Source organism: Mirounga leonina, unplaced genomic scaffold, assembly GCF_011800145.1.
Source record: "Mirounga leonina isolate KUSES-001 unplaced genomic scaffold, KU_Mleo_1.0 Mir_165, whole genome shotgun sequence".
Lineage (NCBI taxonomy): Eukaryota > Metazoa > Chordata > Mammalia > Carnivora > Phocidae > Mirounga > Mirounga leonina.
In genome coordinates this window covers 73,657,165-73,676,629 of record NW_023270415.1, presented here as the reverse complement: position 1 = coordinate 73,676,629, position 19,465 = coordinate 73,657,165, and the positions used below count along the sequence as shown (strand labels likewise).

Sequence of the window (19,465 nt, the reverse complement as noted above, 5' to 3'; positions counted from 1 at the left end):
AGGGAAGGGAAGGGAAGGGAAGGGAAGGGAAGGGAAGGGAAGGGAAGGACACAGAGACCTAAAGGCAAACTTGAAGTTCCTTCAATCCCACTCTGTCCTTGGAGACTTTGCACATGCCATTCCTCTTGCCTGGAACACCTCCCTCGTGTTCCCTGGAAATGGCTGCAGATCCTTCCAGGCTCCTCTGTGAAGCCTTTCTGCCTCCTTTGGGGCACCCAGCATCCTCCGGCCCTGCATCCTCACCACACCTGACACCTGCCCCTTAGAGCCATTGCCGTGTTATCCACGCAGCGGCCGGCATCTGGGAATTCTCGCTAGTCTGCCAATGTCCAAGGGCACAGCGTTTGTGCTCAAAAACGGTCTGTCTGGTGGATGAGAGAATGAACACGTAGCCACTCAGTTTGTTTGGTTTACGTGCCATATTAGGAAGACTTCATCTTCCTCTTGTTCTCTCCAAACTTTGCCCTCCCCCTGAACGCAAGGAGGCTGATACCGGCCTTGCCAGATAGGAGGCTGTTCTTGCGGGCTTCCCTGTGTGTGTCTCAAACACTCAGGCTAATTGAAGTGACCTGCAGCGGAAAGGGGACAATCCTCACTGTACTCTGAACTGGGGAGGCCGTTCTGGGGGACACCGAAGAGCACAGGCCAGGTAAACAAGGCAGGGAAGTGGGCCTGGGCCCAGCCAGCGTTACAGGAGTGGATCAAAGGGGTCTCTCCTGCAGGGGTGTTATCTTCCTCAGCCCAGGAATGTAATCAGCCAAGAAAGGGAAAACCGAGCAGAGCTGGGTCCATTCACCCTGATTCCTTCCAAGGTCTTGGGCGGGGGGGGGGCCAGCTCCCCTTCTGGTGGGAGGAGTGGGGGGGGGTCCTTCCTGTGAGAGTCGTGTGATGGTTCCGTAGATGTGGACCGACGCAGGGTATAATGATGGATTGTACAGAATTCATTCACCTGTACCTTGCCGTGAGCTGTCTGCTCCCCCCGCCCCTGCTCCCCCCGCCCCTGCTAAGGTGGGGGAGCCCCAAACACAAGTGCCCCAGGGGAGGCAGGCCGGCAGGGGTGCCTGGTGCTAGGCAGGGACTGGGGCCAATGGGCGAGCTGGTCCCTGACGGCAAGGGCAGCACAACTCAGCTCAGAGGACGGTCGCCAGGCAGAAATGTGAAGCCAGTTTTGCCAAAGCTTTTCCTCTGTTTTTCTCTAGAGAAGCTTGAAATCTCAATTTTTATATAAAATCTCCCAAGTTAAAAAATATTGGCTCAGTTTAAAAAAAAAAAGAAGAAGAAGAAGTCTGCTCCGCAAATCAAACAAAACCCGTCTGCTCCGTCAGCCGGGGCCACTAGGACTCAGCTCTGGAGCCCACACTGTGCCAGGGAATGGCTGGTGTTCAGAAGAACCCAGGCTTCGGAGGCAGCTGACCACAGCTTGAGTCCTGGCGCTGCTCAGTCAGTGCTGGACTCGCTTAACCGGGTGATACGGAAGCACTAGAGACCTCGTGCGTCTCACTGAAAAAGTGGGAACAATGACACTAGTCAGCAGAGTTGCCCTAACCTTTGCAAGATGATGCCTATGAAGCACCAGATGGAGGCCCTGCCACCCGGAGGCTCAAGAAGGGGGCTTGCTCTCTTCTGCTCCCCTCCCAGGTGAGTGTTGAACTCACCCTTGCTTCAGCAGAAAAATGAAGGCTGGCAGCAGATTAACTTGAACGCCAGCCATGTGTTCAGGAGGCTCCCAAGGCAAAACAAAGCTGCCAATTTGCTTGGGCAAAGATCAGAAAGGTAAGGGTCCATCCAGGTCATCGTGCAGAAGGAACCCAGCCGCGTGCTTGCTTATGAGAGCAAGGAGGGGCAGCCTCCTGCGCAGGCGCCCACCCACCCACTCCCACCACCCTGCTGGCAAAATTGACACTTCCACTGGAAGGCCTCCGAAGGTGCAGAAGACACCACCGTGAAGAGCACTGGACAGGATTATGTACTCTGACCCTAGTTTCCATGCCAAACGGGGACCTGCTGACTGACACGCAATGCGGGAGGAGAGAGGACTGGGGACAGAACTTTACAGAAGGCTTGCCATGAGCCAGGCTCAGTGCTAGGATCATCACCACCAATGCCACGGCCACCACAGAATAACAGCCACCCATTTCTGAGCACCTGCTCGGTGCCACTGTAATTTTCAGCATTCCCTACTCTAATCCCCACAATTGCCCCGGCTCCTGGGGACTGCTCTTTCTCTCTCTCTCCTTTACTGAGGGAGAAACTGAGGCTCAGGGAAGGTGACTCAGGGTTGCACAGGCAGAGGGGTCAGAGCTGGGGTTTAGAGCCTGTTCTCCTGGCCTGAGAATCTGTACTCTAAACCAGGGCACAGCCCTCGGGTCCTGCAACTCTACGAATGCAGAATGAACTCAGCCAGCCAAACTACTATGGTATGAGCCCCATTTGGGGTGGGTTTTGTGCCTTATGTCATTTGAGCTGGACAGAAGCCCTGGGAATGAGAAGCTACGATTTGGGTGGCATCTGTTAAGTACCAGGCAATGTACCAGGTGTCTTACCCAGCATGTACTATAATTGGATTGTGGAAAGCGAGGTACATTCTACACATGATGAACCAAGGCTCTTAGAAGGTGAGCAAAGTACCCACAGTTGTGCAGTTAGTGTAAGTAGCAAAAAAAGGTGGCTCAAGCCCTAATCTATCTGCTTTGCAATGTGGTGTTCCTCCCATGGTGCCACGCTGTCTCCCCTGTGCTCCCCTCTCCCTTCGCCTGCCTACTCCACCCTACCCAACCCTCCCCACCCCTCCCCTCCCCTGCTCCTCCTCCTCCTCCTTCCTCTCCCTCTCCCCGCTCCTCCCTGCTCCCACCCTGAGGTGTAGCCCCACCTAAGAAATCACAATTGCAGATGCTAGGAATAGAGTGTCTCAGCACATACATTCTGTCCCTATTAATGTATGGATTACATACACCCATAATGTATGGATTACTCCACAGAGTAAAATGACCCTTTCTCAAAAGACTCTCTAGAAATCTCATTCACGAAACAATTCCAGAATCTGTACATTTCGTTTACACTCTCTGACCACAGTCAGCGGAAGCTTGCTCTTGAATAGTTCTTGCTGGGTTTTGTTGTTATGGTCATTTTCTTTTCCAGGAGCAATGATGATTCTGCCATGATTTCACTTTACATTCTGTGCCAGTCTCCCCTCTGAGGAGCTGTCCGCATTTGTGAAGTGAATAACTGGGTTAAGAGCTGAGAGGGAAGGCCCTGGCTGCAGCATGCAGGGATGCTAATGGGGCCCTGCTCAGATCAGACGCTTGGCATCACCCTCTTATCTCCACAGCCAGGCACCCAAGTATAGAAAAAGGTTTGGGGTTGGTACCTGTTTCCGTTGGAGAGTCTGGCCTGGGTTCCATGTCTCTTCTACATCCCAGAGACTCAGACCGGGACCCCATGTCAGAATCTAGGAAGGAAAAAAAAAAAAAAGATTGTTGTTGTTCTGTTGGGGTGGGAAAAGGGAGGTACTCCTCTTGTCAACAAAATGGCAATGTGGGAAATCCTCACAGTCCATATCCAGGTGCCCAAGACAGGATCTGGAACAAATCCAGTAGCAGAGACCTTTGGCCTTTGATGAAACATCAGTCAACCTCTCATTAACAGAATCATTATTGTCCTTGGTATTGAAATGACTCATCGCAAAACTAACAAAATGAATTCATAAACATTGGTCTTTACAACGCTCTGTGAAGGTAAGGAGTGAGATTGTCATTTAATCTTGAGAAAACAGAGATGTGTAAAGATGAAGTAACTTATCCCAGAATATACAGGTAGAAAGTAGATGAATTAAAATTTGAAAAAATTAAATAAAATCTCAAGTTAGGAACTTGTCTTCCATGAAAACAGAGTGAGCCTATGGGGAGAACAGGGCATCAGACAAGCTTTTGGGTGCTTCTGCTCAGGGCGGCAAATATCCTAATTCTTCACCAGCTAGCAGCTTATTTGTCAGAAATGTTTGATAACTAGGAAGCAATGAACTTGGAGCCAGAGTCTGGGTCCCACCCCAGGAACCCAGGGGGCATTTCACCGAACCTCTCCATGCCTGGTTGTTCTTGTCTGCAAAATGAATAAAATGCATTCCCCTTATATAGCTACCTTATAAGGAGGCCAAATGAGAAAAGAAGTGTATAATCTCATTAAATCACTTTAAAATGAGAATATGGTGGGCACCCTCCTTTTCTTTTTCTCCTGTCCCTCCTTTTCTTCCTCCTTCTTCCTCATGCTCTCCATCCATCCTCGCCTCCACCAGCATGAGTTAGCAGCCAGGATGCACTAGGCACTGCGCCCCCTTGCCCGAGTTCATGCAGCTGTGTGCGGGCAAGCGCTCTTATTGTCATGCTGCCCGTGAGGAGACAGGGCTGGGAGGGTATAACTGATGTGCACGAGGCCGCAAGGCGGTGAGTAATGCAACCAGAAATCACACCCAGTGACTCCACCCCACACTCTGTGCTCCTTCCCACTATCTCCCTTCACAGGCACAGAAACAGGTCACCAGTCCTGTCTCTATGGGCACCCAACAAAGGTGAGGAGGGATCCCGGGAAGAGAAGGGAAGTGATGTGGGGCAGGATCTGTCCCCATCCTCCCACTAGCCCCATGGCCAGGGCTTTTATGGGTCTGCTGTACCTGCTGCCTCCTGAGGCTGGAACTCCCTACAGGTGAAGGCTGTGCCTCGCCCATCTCTCTCATCCCATCCTATTCAGACTCATCCTAAATGCCTTGCACGGTCCCCACTCTGAGTAGGCACTTGGTCAATGCTCAGCAAATTCAGAGGAGGACAAACAAAGCAGAAAGGAGACGCTGAATGTGGGTTTTATCTGGAGCCCCAGCCTGCCCCACGCACACGCAGGGGCACTACCTCTAAGCAGGGGACATGTCACCACCATGGGGGAACACGTCCCCTCACCCTGACCTCAGGGGGAGCGAGCCCTGTGGCCGAGTCTCCTGGAGAAATGTCTCCCTGGCCAGCAGCGGCCTCAGAGCTCCCTCCCCGTAACAAGGACAGCTCGGGGTCAGCAAACCTGATCTCACAGGAAGCCATGCTTCCTTCCCCCTTCCTTTCTGGGGCTTCTACACTTTTCTTTTCTTTCTTTTTTTTTTTTTTTAAGATTTTATTTATTTATTTGAGAGAGAGAATGAGATAGAGAGAGAGAGCATGAGAGGGGGGAGGGTCAGAGGGAGAAGCAGACTCCCCGCCGAGCAGGGAGCCCGATGCGGGACTCGATCCACGGACTCCAGGATCATGACCTGAGCCGAAGGCAGTCGCTTAACCAACTGAGCCACCCAGGCGCCCTGGGGCTTCTACACTTTTCATGTTTCTTCTAGGGTTTGGCATCTTATCTGATGAGAATCAGGCCCTTCTATGCCACACAGAGCACTCATTTGGAAAGCAAATCTCTACTGTTTTCTCTCTGCAGAGCAGGGTGCCCCCATGAACGAGAGGTGGGGCCAGAAAGTCTGGTGTAATCCGTGTCCCGCTCACTCCCTCGGCACCACAGCTCACCTTTCCAGAGATAAACCTGCTGGAAGCTGGTAACGGTGTCCAGAGTTCCTTCCACGGCTGCTAGAACTGCAAAGACAGATGTTTATTTTCATGAGCTTGAGTGTGCTTATTCTCACGCTGACCCACCTCTCCCACACGGGCCCCCTCCCGACCTGAGAACTCTGTTTCCTATCAAGGTGCATGCCCCAAAAAGAGAGCATCATGGAGCTATCTTCCAGTTCCCTGGTACAAAACCAGAGCTGGTCAGGCCCTGGGTGTCTCACGTGGGGCACCCAAGAGATTATCACGGGGAGGGGCCCGGAAACCGTGAGAGAGTCACTGAAGGAACTGGGGATTGGCCGAAAGAGAACCAAGCCCATAGAGACTCGGGTGCTGTGTTAATTGTCCAAGTAAGCCCTCTGAGACTCTTGCTTTGTGGGCAAATGGGGATGGTAATTGTGAGGGTGGAAATGGGGTAAACCGTCTTCTGTAGCCCTCAACATTTGATAAGCACCCTATGATGGGTAGCTGCCATTATTAGATTCATTACTAATATTATTCAGTTTTCCTTTCTGCCATACTACACTTCTCCGGAATCATCCAGATGAAATTAGCTTTGCCTTGATGGTTGTGTTTGCTCTCTTGCCTCTGCGCAGCCCTAAGATCCTGCCAATCCCCCTGCGCTATGAAAGCCTGGGAAAAGAGCTCAGAAAGCACAGATTCTGGAGGCAAATGACCCCACACATGGCAGGAAACACATGGTTCACAACCTGAGAACTCAAGAAGTAACCACATTGTGTTAATTATCATTAAGAACCATGTATTATTATTTTTTAAGATTTTATTTATTTATTTGACAGAGAGAGACATATTGAAAGAGGGAACACAAGCAGGAGGGGTGGGAGAGAGAGAAGCAGGCTTCCCGCGGAGCAGGGAGCCCGATGCAGGGCTTGATCCCAGGACCCTGGGATCAGGACCTGGGCCGAAGGCAGACACTTAACCAACTGAGCCACCCAGGCGCCCCAAGAACCATGTATTACTATAGTCGATTATTATTAAGTCATTACCATTGGCCCAACACTATGATGAACACCTTCCAGATATTGCTTCATTTAAACCTCATAGGTAGGTGTTTTTGTCCCTAATTTCCAGGTGCAGATCAAAATCCAGAGAGGCTAATGCCAGAATTCAAATCCCACTTGCTTCGCTCTATATCCCATGCTCTTAATCACCACGCTAAAGAGAGGATAACATATTTTAGAATTCTGTCCATCCAAAATGGCAAATATCTGTAAAGCTTCTTGCGTTTAGAGAGGTGTTTAAGGAGGTTTAAAAAGGTTTAATTAAACAGTGAAAGATTTGGAAAACGCAGCTATTAAAGTCATGAGCCGCCCCCCTTACAAGAATGACCATGCTCTATGACAGGGGGTGAGCCAAAAATATTGAGTTGCACTTCCATTTGGTTTTACTTCTAAAATGGGAATAAACAACAATTCTAGAACGTCTCACACTGCCCAATGTTGGGATTACACGTTTCCTTAAAAAACCTACTCATTATTCTCTTCTTGCCCTCCTCAGAGGGTGGATGCCACTTGTAAAAATTTGGGGAAATTGAAACCTATGATGTCTGGGAGATCTAGAGTTGGATCTCTGAAAATTTGAAACTCATTGTACACCCTACAGAGGAGCCCACCATAGACTTTCCGACACCAACACAGAGCAGGGAGCCATCTGCTCAATCTGCTCTGCTTCTGTCATCTTTCTTGATCACATTTGCTTATGATGAAGGGCAGGCGAGGGGACTTTGGACCTTGCCCCAAAGGAAATTAGAGAATCTGTTTCTTAAATATTTTTACACCCAAATCTAATTGGTATACTGACTCTTCAAAAGGATGGAGGGATAGATAGATAGATAGATAGATAGATAGATAGATAGATAGATAGATAGATAGATGTAGATAGATAGATATAGATATACTTTTGGTAACATAGATGTAAATACAATAAATAAATAAAGTAAAATTTTCCAAATATTTTAGGCTATGCATTAGGATTCTTTTTTTATCCTGTAGAAGTAGGAGAAACAACATCTTAATTCTAGGGCGCTTTATTGCTCTCAAATCTAAGACTGAAACCGAGGACCACTTTACAAAGTAGTTTACCATGGGATACTACTGAGCATTTAGATCATGGACCCTCAATAAGTATTAGTCCACATCTCCATCGCTGCCCCTTCTCAAGAGCAATAATCCCTCAAGGATTTCTTCATCACTCAGCAGTTCCTATTTCTGACTTGGGTGAGCCTCTCATGTTGTCCAGAACATCTTGATGTGGTATGGTAGACGTGTCCTGCTTTTCACTGAGTGGCAAGGACAATTATAGGTGCCCTCCATCACCCAGAGAAGAACAGGTACTCCACATAGGTGCACAAGGTCTCACGCTCTATTTTGGGGCCAGAATGCACTGAACTGTGGTGAGAATGGGATCTTCTTACTCACTTTTTGTCATCTTGAGACAATAGAGCCCTGTGGCTTCTGGCCTGGAAAATATGGTTAGTCTTAACCTCATCCTTGGTTTTGGCCCATTTCAACACCATTCAATCCAGTGGAATTCAGTTAAATTCAGCACACAAAAAGTTGAGCACTTGGTAAATCCAGAAAGCCACCTGACCAACATCTACAGACTGACGTGTAGATGCTTGTAAATTACCACAGACAAAGTGATAATGCCCTGGGGGTTTTAACTACTGATCCAATTGCCAGGTCTCCATAGGTGTGCACAGAGGCCACGGGAGTGAAGGGCATGGCATCACCCTCTCTCTTGTCTTTCCCACCCCCCACCCCATTTCTACATCCACACTCACCTCCTCCTACTTTCCAAGTCAGTCAAGGGCACCCTTTCCTTCCTGGTCACTCTCTCAGAGCCATCCTCCTCCCCTGCATCAACCTCTACATCCAACCAGGCTGTTCCCCCAAACTGGTCTCAAATCTGGCCCCGCCGCGGGACCCTCCGTCTTGGCTCAGGCCTCATCACAGACTTTCCCTGGTTCCCTTGACTCCCTCCCACCTCCCCAGCCACACAGCACCAGGGTATCCTCCCCAAAGGCGATCCTCCCTCCAGTCCTGCAACAGTTACTGCACATTTCGGAATTCACTTCCCTGGGATCTGGTTCTTGGCAGTGTGAACAGCTACGTGCTGTCTCCAAGGGGCCCATCTTTCCACTTCCACCTAATGCATGCTTCCAGCCTTCTGCATCACTGCACTCGAGAACTCTCATCCCCTTTCACTTGGTTAACCTCTCTATTCATTCTTTAAGAATCAGCACTGGCGTCACCTCCTTCTAAAAGGCCCCCATGAACCCTCTGGCTGGGTTCTATGCCCTTCCTCTAGATTTGCACAACACACTCAACAAGCACCTCTGTCTTTAATCTCATACTTGACTGTAACTGTCCATTGAATGTACTAGAGCTTTCAGACTTCAGGAATGGGGACTTATGCCTCTTTATATCACCAACAGCTGACAATCCCTGCTGCAGAACTGGTGTTCAGCACATTAATGAGTGCAAGGAGGAATGAATGAGGAAAACAGAGTAATCAACGATACTCGGGGCCCGCCAAGCAAACACAGAGCATTACCTTCCTAAGCACAGGAAGGCTGGCCACCATATCAGCTTTCCTAATGTAGACCCCCAAAGCGTCCCTCCATTCCCCAAAACTTCCCCAGCTCAACATTGTCGATGGTGAGGAGGCGCATAGAACAGAAGCAAACATGATTCCGCCTCTTCCCTGCTGAGCAATATTTTAAGGTAAAACGTTTTGACTATCCAGACATTTGTGCCATTCCTTCCATGACAGCTGAGTTAGAACATCCCTGTGACCCAAACAGGCCTCCACGCTCTGACTCATTACCTCTCTCTCCATAATCAAGGCAGCAGGAATACATACACATTTAGAAGTTTTGGGGTTTGGCACAGAGCCGGATTCCTGAAGGTTGGTGGGTGTCGCGTGGTATTAACTTACTTCAGGACACTTCTGCAGAGGTCATGCGCTGTGTCTAGGATGGTTAGTTTGAATCTACAGCCTGGGAGTGGGCAGCATCCCAAACTAGAAAGCCCGGGTTTCAGAGTCCACCTTCTATTCCTTGCCTTCCTAATAAACTACATTCCTGAATCCTTGTCTCAGGTTCTGCTTAGTGCAGAGCACATGACAGCTATTATACATAACTATAATAGGGTCATCCTATTTGTAGCTGCCCATCAGACGTCTACTCCAAATGCATTTGGAGACAGTGAGCATCCCAGAGGCATTGTAAGTTTCTCCACCTAGCTCCCAGCACCCCAAGACGATGGCAAGCATTGATACAAAACAGACTCCTATGAAGAGGACGCCAGCCATCAGCCTGAGCCTCACCATTGCCTGAAGCATGAAGCCTTTGGGATTCAGAATAAACCCAGGAGTGTTCCACCAAGGCCTGTTTTTCCTGTCAAATGTTAAGTCCCTATGGGCAGTAAGGGACATTTAATCTGCCTATTTTTCATTCATTTGCACTTCAAGACATTATGAGAAAGAAGACATAAGCAGTTCCAGAGCTTTCTAAGCCTTTTCCCTTAGAAATGGAAAGATGGATCCAGCCAGCACTAAATAGTTGAAACATCCAGAGATGCCCATTGGCAATTTGGGAGACGCAGACTCTGGGTGGATTCCTCTCTTGAGAGTAATATTTAAACAGAAATCTGATGATGGGAAAGAGAAACCTCACAACCAAGAAAAGCCCTGGGTCTTTGTATGGGATAAAATGGCCCCTGGGGGATTTGTAGGGTTGTTTGTTTGTGGGTGTATTTTTTTGTTCTGAACTGATATTTGGTTGGCTTAACAAACAAGGAAAAATGCACAAAAAGAGAATTCTGAGTTCTATGAACCTTCGTCAGTCCACTAAGATGGGCAAACAGGGCCCACTGTACGTCAATAATCTTCCTGTCACCCCAGCTAACCTTCGAGCTCCTTCCAACACAGAGACCACTCCTCCCTGTCTGTACCTCAGTTCTTGGCCTGGTGCCCACACTCAGCAAGCTCTCAGGACAAGTGACGGACAAGTGAGCCCAACAACTCCCTCCTCTAAGGCTGTTCATGCCCACCCAGACCACCTCCACAACTCACCCCTGACCTTCCCGCTTTCCCAGGGCCTTTTGTCCCCTTCTCCCCAGAGCCCTTGAAAATCCTTGAAGTAGAACGTGTAAGTCGCTGACATTAATGACCCAATGTCTGGAGCAAAGTGAGCCCAGATGGATGTCCATTACTGGACTCCTTAATTTGCTGGGACAACACAAGTTATACAAGCAAGTGGCACCACGGGGTGGGGTGGGGGAGAGCTTCAATTGACAGTCCTGGTCTCCAAAGTCTAAGGTTTAGGTCCCAGCTATTGCACTTCATGCAAAGACAGTTTCTTTAAGTATGACACATCACAGCTTGGAACTGCACTCTCCTGGGTAAAACTGTGATGTAACCAGCTCCCTCACTTAAGTATCAAAAGGATCGGTGAGCCCAAGGGGGTGAAAGTGTTTTGTAAAATGCAAAATGGATACTGATGTGCTTCCTGTTTGAATTTAGTGTATTCTGTTAAATTGCAATTACTTACAAATGGGAATCAATTCACTTACACTTTGTACATAAATGCTAATTCTCCATTAGCCAGGCCACTTGTTGGACCAGACTCTCAGAGTGCCGGTGAGCTGATCAATGAAAGGGGATGTCCAGACTAGAAGTCCTACAGGGTGCCTCTGTGGGATGTGCTGTCAGGGGATCAGGGACTTGAGGTTCAGAAACCATGCCTTAAACTACAGCCCATAGAGCATGTTAGCACTTCATTCTCTAATATGTAAAAAAGTGTGCCCCCATTTTACAGATGGAGACCCTGAAGCTCAAAGAGGTGAAGTGCTTTGGGCAAGGCCACAGAGCTGGAGGAGAAAAGAAGAAATCATCTCCAGGATTTTCAATGCAGGCCACTGCTCCATAATCTCTAGCATCTACGGAGTCCCCACCTTGCTCCCAGCATCACTCCCAATGTTTCACCACACATTCCTCCTTCAATCCTTCCAACCTCCCAAGGATCCAAAGTCATCATTATCTACATTTTATAACTGGGAAGGCCAAGGCCCAGAAAGTTCATAAAGGAGTAAGCATTCACACTGGAATTTGAACTCTGGGGTCTGATTCCAGAGTCCGTATTTTAATGAGCATCTAATCAATGGCTAAATGGGAAGGCAGAGGCTGTGACAGACAGAGTTCATCATTATTGTCCTTAGATCCTTCCCACGTGCTTTCAATCCATTTTGTGGCATCCCTGCGGCTGTCTAGATCCATGGGATCCTCACTCCTCTTTCCCTCTATCAATATCTATTGTTAGAAAAGGGAGTCTATTGGCTGTTCACATTTTAGTAAGAATTTAAACCACATTTCTTTTCCCAGGGACTCATTGTACTTGAAGAGTGACCTATTACTGTGGCAGAGAACATTTGTGCCCTATTGTTCCCAGTTGGAAAGGGCCTCCTGGTCAGTCTGTGTATAAGGCAACCCCCAATTTGGAACACCACGGATATACTTTGGAGTGCCTGAAATACCCATCAAAGGGTACCTTTCTTAAAGCTTTGTCCATACCCTAAAATATACACATATACACAGGGTATTGGAAGAAAAACAACCCAAAACTTCAAAAGTCATTTGGTAATCACTCCTTCTCAGGGAGGCCAGACAAGGACACATTCTTTATTTTGGGGCACATACCAAGCACATGCTCCATGTGAAGCAATTCACTCTGGATTTATTGCCCATGAATATATCATACGTCTTTTGCAAATGCTTGTTTTTACCCAGGGCTACCTCTCAGAATAATGGATACCATATGTTTACTATTCATCATGTAAATAAGTGATTTGATTTTATTTACCCCCCAAAAACACTAAGCTTCATGGAATTCCACATAATTAGGCAACATTTTTTGTCCAGGCTTTGGTAAAAATTCATTCCACAGATATTATATACATTCTCTATGCCAGGTTTTAGGCTGGATGGTGTGAATCCAGAAATTATTAAGACACGGGTCCAGTTCTTAAAAAAACAAAAGATTATGACAAAGTCAAAATATGATAATAATATTATCTAACATTAATACTATGTGTCAGGCCCCCTACAGAGTTCCTCTCAAACAGACATATTATCTGTAAGTGCCTGCAGAGAGGAGCAGGTAAGAATATCAGCTCTGGAGCCCTATTGCCTGGTTTCGGGTCCCAGTCCTTCTCCTTGGAAGCTCGGAGCCCTTAACAAGACTTCATTTTCAGTGTACCTTGGTTTCTTCAGCTGTAAAATGGGGAGAACTGAAAGCAGTTCCTCTCCCTCCAGGCACTATGTTGGGGGTATGCGAGTGAGCCCCGGGGTTCTGGTGGCCGAGAGCTGCCTTACACTGAGAAGTAGGTCTTGCAAACTTCTAGAGGCAGGAGATAGTGGCTGCCAACTCTTGAAGGACCAACGTCTCCTAAAGACAGGAAGCCTCCAAGGGCTCTTTGACACCCTATCCCCCCTTAGTCCCCTTCCCTGCCCTGTCTGGGCTGACATCTGTACTGCTTTCAGCCCTCCCAGCTCAGAGGGTGAGGTGGAACTCCGTGCTGGCAGAAAAACAGAGAGGAGGCAGGATGAAGCCGGGCTTCGGCCAGCCTCACGGAGGAACCGGGAGTGAGTGATCCCGAGTCCGGTTCTCACCATAAACTCTGACTCTTCAGGTTGGAAGGAAACTGCCAGGTCACCTAGTCAGTGCTTCGCAAACTTCTCAAACTCAGCAGGCATAGCATTCTCCAGACAGCTTGTTCGAACAGATTCCTGGGGCCACCCTGCGGGTCTGGGGTGGGACCCGAGAATCCGTATTTCTAATGAGCTTCTGGGGATCCTGAGCCCGACAGTCCTGACCACAAGGAGTCATGCCAGTGTGGTCAGTCCTCAGCTCAGAGGTCTTCCCTGATGGAGACCTGCTGAGGGGACAGGGCGGGGGTAGGCAGAGAGGAGATCTGACTGCTCACCATGGGTCTCAGAGGCTAATGCCCATCCCTGTAAAATGAGGGGGTGGGCAGATGATCTCAGAGTAACTTCTAGATTTAATGCTTATAAGTTTGTGGAGAATGCTGGAAGAACTTCTGAAAGAGGAGGATGGAGCAAGCTGAATGGTTATTTCTGTCAACGGAGCCCATGCGGTGGGGCGCAGAGCCCCTTGTACTGCCTGTAATCAGCAGGGGCTGTGTAGTTGGGACCACCTGCCACAGCGATGCTGCCCAGCTGAGCCGGCCTCCCTCCAGCCAACCGGCAGCCTTGGGAGAGCTGCTGAGATGCTCTGGTTGGGTTTTATGTACATCTTTGGTACCATTTCTTTTCAGAATTGTAACTCTCTTAGGGTACAGAGAGGGCTCCTAGGAGAGGAATGTCAGACCTTGCTGGTGAGGAAAATGCATTTTGAAAGAAGTCAGGCAGAAGGCAGAGACTTACTCTGGAACTCCTGGCCTCCCAGACGCAACGTCACCTGGCGGCTCCCCCGGTCGTACGTCACACCAGGACATGTGGCATTAGCCTGGGCTTTAGCGGGGTCCCTCCAGTCCTTGACATTGCAAAGCAGGACGTCGGGGGAGCTCAGCAACCCACAGATGATGGGACCTGCAGAGTCATGAGAGAGAGGAGAGGTTGATGTGATGAAGAACAAGGAGGGCCCTTTTAGGGACTCATGTCTGTGCCCTGAGAGGCTTGGAGGATGGGGACAGGTAATGATGCCTTGGGAGGCACACAGGGATGGACACTGGAACGCAGCAGCCTGGTTTTCAATTGTGTTCCTCTTCCCTGATAGTTCTGCACTTGTCATAGTGGCAAATTCCCAAAGGGAGGGCCACCCCCATGCCGGCCCTGCTGAACCTTTCCTCCTCCATTAGAGCCCTTCTTCATGGGTCAGTAGCAACGATGTCTTCAATACCACTGGGGGTCTTAGTGTCAGAGTCCTCTGTCCTCATTCTCTACCCCCTACTCCACAGAGGGATCTTTTTGAGGTTTCAAGCAAATAAACAGAAGCTTCTGTCTCTCTTCTCTTTCTCTCTCTCTCTCTCTCTCTCTCTCTCTCTCTCTCACACACACACACACACACACACGTGCACGAACATGTCAACTTTGAAGGGACTCAGAAAGGAGTACTCCGATTCCAAGTAAGGAACTAGGAAAAACCATGCACCAATAGCACTTGCCTGTTAGGAAGTGAACTCCTTGTCTCTGGATGCATTCAAGCATAGGCCGTGTGCCCCCCATGTCTGGGATATGCAGAGAGAGATCTATAACTAGGGGAGGCACTAGACTATTTTGTCTACTTTTTTATTAGACTAATTTTTATAGAGCCTGATTTTTTAAAAAGATTTATTTATTTGAGAGAGAGTGAGCAAGCGAGCTCAGGGAAGAGGGGGCAGAAGGGGAGGGACAGAATCTCCAGCAGACTCCCGCTCAGCGCAGAGCCTGTCGTGGGACTCGATCTCAGGACCCTGAGATCATGACCTGAGCCAAAACCAAGAGTTGGTGGCTTAACCCACTGAGCCACCCAGGCGCCCCTGTCTTAATTTTGAATATGTGTCCTAATTTTTAAAATGCTTCAATGAAGTTATGACTTTATTTAGGTTCAGGAAGACCTATCCCGAGCTAAGTGTGTTTGACAGTGGGGTTTGTTTTTTTATTATGTGATGTTAGTCCCCATACAGTACATCATTAGTTTTTGATGTAGTGATCCACGATCCATTGTTTGCGTTTAACACCCAGTGCTCCATGCAGAACGACAGCGGTTTTAGTGAGGTAAGGTAGGCAACTCAAAAGCTTCAAATGTCTGTACTGTGCCAGTCACTATGGTGGTAAGTGCCTTAAATATGTTAATCCCCTCAATTCTTGCCGACATTATTATTTCCGTTTTACTCGTGAGGAAACCGAGTCTCATATAAGTTAATTGCCCAAATTTACTGAGATGTAGAAATTAGATAATTTATACGTCATTTCAATAAGTAATCCCATTAGGTAGTATGGTTGTTCAGATTCTCCTGAAAAAAATAGGAAATCTGTCACCCCATAACCCCATTCCCTCCCTTATCCTAATTTATGCCCAAATCCAGATAAGAGTTTCAAACTCATCCCTCACCAAAATTTCCCCAAAGTAGATGACTCAGATGTCTGGCTTATGAATCTGACGTCTTGTCCTTCTCCCTCCCACTGACCACTTTTAACCTGCAGGGGATAAGAAATCATCAGCAGCATCTCTGTGTAAAAAATCACCTTACAGTTCCTCTGACTGCTGGTTCTCAAAACAGGGCCTCGGACTGATTCTATCAACAACACAGGGGGAGCTTTGAAAATGCTCGTTCCTCAGCACGAACCACAGAGTTTCTGACTCGATAGGTCGTAGGGGTGGGAGGTGGTGACATTTGGGAATCGGCATTTGTCAACAGCACCACAGATGATTCTGGTGCACAGCTGGATTCTAGAATCCCTGACCTGATTAGACCACTTCATTTCATAGATGAGGAAGCAGAGGCACAGAAAAGGAGAGAGGTTTTCCCAGCTGAAACCGGAGGAATGGCCAGCAGGCAGCGAGAGCCTCAGGGGGGCCCACAGGCTGAGCCTCTCAGGACCAGGGTAGCAGGGTGCATAAGAGCCCGCCTGAGAGCCCAGAGGAAGTCTGCGCCCCGTGGCTGCCCTCTCCCAAGGCAGGAAACAGCATCATGGAATTAAATAAGAGGCGGGTGTATTTTTCCTTCTGCTCTCAGGCCTTGGAAGAGAAACCCATGTAGCTTTGTTCTTTCATGCTAAAGAGGCAACGAGAACTCTGTGTATCTGAAAGACAGGTGCCAGCTAGAGATTCGAAGTCACTTTGCGGATCCCGTCCTGCCAGCTTCCATTACACTCCTAGGAACCGCGGGGTCGCCTGAGTCCCTCGGAACCCCACTGAAATGTAGGTACGGGAGCCTCGTGAATTGTCCTCAATAATCAGTGGAAACAAAGCCACTTAGGAAGTGGAGGTTGGAGGAGGCAGAAGCAGGAAGGGGAATCTACCAGAAAGTTAAATGACTTTCCAGACCGGGATAAAAGGACGGAGCAGGAGTCTGTCCCCGTTCAATTCAGCAGATCTGGCCAAAGCTTTCTGATTCAAAGCTCCAGATCTGCCCATCAGACAAGCCTGGGAAACACATCTGCCCAGTGTTTTATGTGCGTCTCCAAGAGAGCTTAACTTGTGGCGTGGTGAGGGGGCCATTCAGCTCAACACAATTCAGGGATCACAGGTTCCACTTGGAGGGAAAAGCAAGCGAGCTGCAAGCCAGAAATGTCATGGAAACAAGGATTTTGTGTGCTTACTGTTCCATGGAACAAACTAATTCTTCCATATATGATTCTAAGGAAAACAACCTTCCAACTTGAAAAACCATATGGTTTGGTGAGAGAATTTGGAGAAATCATCGTGTCCTCAGAGAAGAAGGCAGAAGACATTGCGGATTTGATCTGCAATGTTTCACATACATGCATGTGTTTATATGGATGTGCGTGTGTGCGTGTGTGTGTATGTGTGTGTATAATATCTATCTATCTCTCTATATATACTTTTGCTTATCTAAACACTAACACGAATGCACATCATATAATCACAGAGCATTAAACCTAAAAGGGATTTTAGAATTCAACTCAGTCCAGTCCGTGCTCCTGCCCTACCCCTCCAACAGCAGGCTCTCATCCAGCCCCACAGACAAATGTGAGCTAACCTCAGCATTTTCAATAAACACCTTGTTTGAACTCTCAGCAGCATTCAAATCTGTGGACAATCTTCCTTTATCTTCCCACCCTCTCCACCACAGTTTCCACGATGTACACCCTCCTGGGACTCCTCCTGGATGTCTGGACTCTAATTCTCCATCTTTGAAGGTCCTCCCCATTATGTAGGTGTTCACTAGGGATTACCCCCCCCCCTCTACCTTTTTACCTTGTACCCTCTTCCTAGGAAATCCCACCCAGACCCTCAACTCTGATACCACCTCAATGCTAGGAATCCATGCATCTCTATCTGCCACCTGGACTCCCACTCTGAGCTTTGGATCTTTGTACCCAAAAGCTTAGTCCTCATCCTGTGAATGTCTTAAAGGCACTGCAAACTTGGCACACTGTAAATGGGCTCATGACCTTCCCAAATCCCCCTTTCCCAGCAGCAAACCTGACATCTGGTATCTTCCATTATTCACCACACAAACAAGCTATCAAACCAGGTGAACAAGCTGGATCATCAAGAAAGGTCTTTGACACGTTTCCCTTCTTCGGTCCTCTGGTTTTGCCTGCTAAGGATACCTTGAATCTGACCCTTTTTCTCCATCTCCACCGCTATCACCCCAGCCCCCGCCACCCCACTCACCAGGACTGCAGAGGTAGCTGTTAACTGAACCCCACATCTGCTCCAACTCCCCACCCATTACCTTCTGCAACCTCAAGCCAAAGCTTCAAAATTCAAATCTGATCATGTCATTCCTTCACTTAAAACTTTCAGTAGCTTCCCAATTATTCTTAGAATAAAAAGCACCTGCAGGGCTGCATGAGCTAAGTGGTTATCTCGCGCCTGCACCTCCCCACGCCGTCCCCACATTGCATATCCTGGCTTCGGCGACCCTGCTGGTTCCTTTGTCGGACCACGGGTCCTGGGACTGGAGGGCCCTGGTCCTCACGGTCACATCAATTACCTCCTTGGACCTGGGTGAGGATGAAGCCGTCACAGCACGAATCACGGTCGCATGCCCGAAGACAGAAGAGATGAGCCCCCGTCAGATCGGCTCCTGAGGCTGGGAACACAACAGGCCTGTACATTCCGGAGAGCGTGTTTTGGAAACCCGTTTGCTCGAAGCTCTTCTGACTCGTTGTGGTGAACTCTTGGCCTGGGGGAAAAGGCAGAAAATTTTTTTTAAAGATCTGAAAACCTTTCAGAGTTGACCACAGTTTACTGGTCATATGACAGTGGACACTCTGGTTGGGCTAGGGGCAGTGTGAAGTCCAAGATGAGATACTCTCTACACCATGAAACTTCTGGATCGCCCGTGCATGGAGAGCATGGAGCTCCCGAGGGTCCTGGCCCCAAACCAGCAGACCTGGACAGACGCCCACCACACCTCTGATGGACTAAAGGGGGGTGTGTGGCGAGGTGATATTTATTATTATTTTTATTATTGCCAGCAAACACTTATTGAGCTCTAACTGTATACACAGACACAGTGACACGTGCTTTGCCTACTTGACCTCAATTTGTTTTCACCGCCATGTGAGTTAGGTTCAGCCCTCTCTGCCACCGCCTGCATTTCTGTGGTTCAAACTGAAGCCACATCGGTTGATGTATGGTTTTCCCAGCACGTCACTGCCTTGTGCCATCAAACAACAGGTGAATGCAGCACATACAAACACAGCGGAGGGCGGCAAGCTGCAAGAAACTCGCGACGGTACACAGTGCTCATCGGCCCATGTTCTTCCCCTGGCCCCAGACTGTCCACCTTCTCTGTCTTCAAAGAGACAACTGCAGTTTTCCCCTGCCTAACTCAGCTGACTCCCCGCTTCCCAACACCCTCCTACATCAAGATCTGTGACTCTTTTACAAGTGACTATAACATTTCTTTGTGATGGATTCAGTATGTCCTTTTTAAAAATTCTGCTAGCATCTTAAATAGGATTGTGATCGCTGTTGTCAGTCCTCTGGCTAAAAATGGTGAGGTTTGGGTTTCGCCTGTCCCTAACTCTAGTTTTCCCATAAGCCCTGTTATTTTTAGAGCATCATTTTGCAAAAGAGGAGATTTTTCCAGGGAGATATATATATAGATAGATGATAGATAGATAGATAGATAGATAGATAGATAGATAGATAGATAGAT

At 48.4% G+C, this 19,465-nt stretch overlaps 1 protein-coding gene across 1 annotated transcript in view; it reads right to left on the bottom strand.

The window, feature by feature from the left end:
- Nucleotides 1-19,465, bottom strand: part of TG (thyroglobulin) — a 244,568-nt gene that overhangs the window by 153,743 nt on the left and 71,360 nt on the right. The window contains exons 27-30 of the mRNA XM_035011980.1: nucleotides 18,293-18,484; nucleotides 14,049-14,213; nucleotides 5,544-5,609; nucleotides 3,368-3,448 (exon numbers count right to left, since the gene is read on the bottom strand). Coding sequence (XP_034867871.1) covers nucleotides 3,368-3,448; nucleotides 5,544-5,609; nucleotides 14,049-14,213; nucleotides 18,293-18,484 — 504 coding nt within the window. The remainder of the gene's footprint in view (nucleotides 1-3,367; nucleotides 3,449-5,543; nucleotides 5,610-14,048; nucleotides 14,214-18,292; nucleotides 18,485-19,465) is intronic.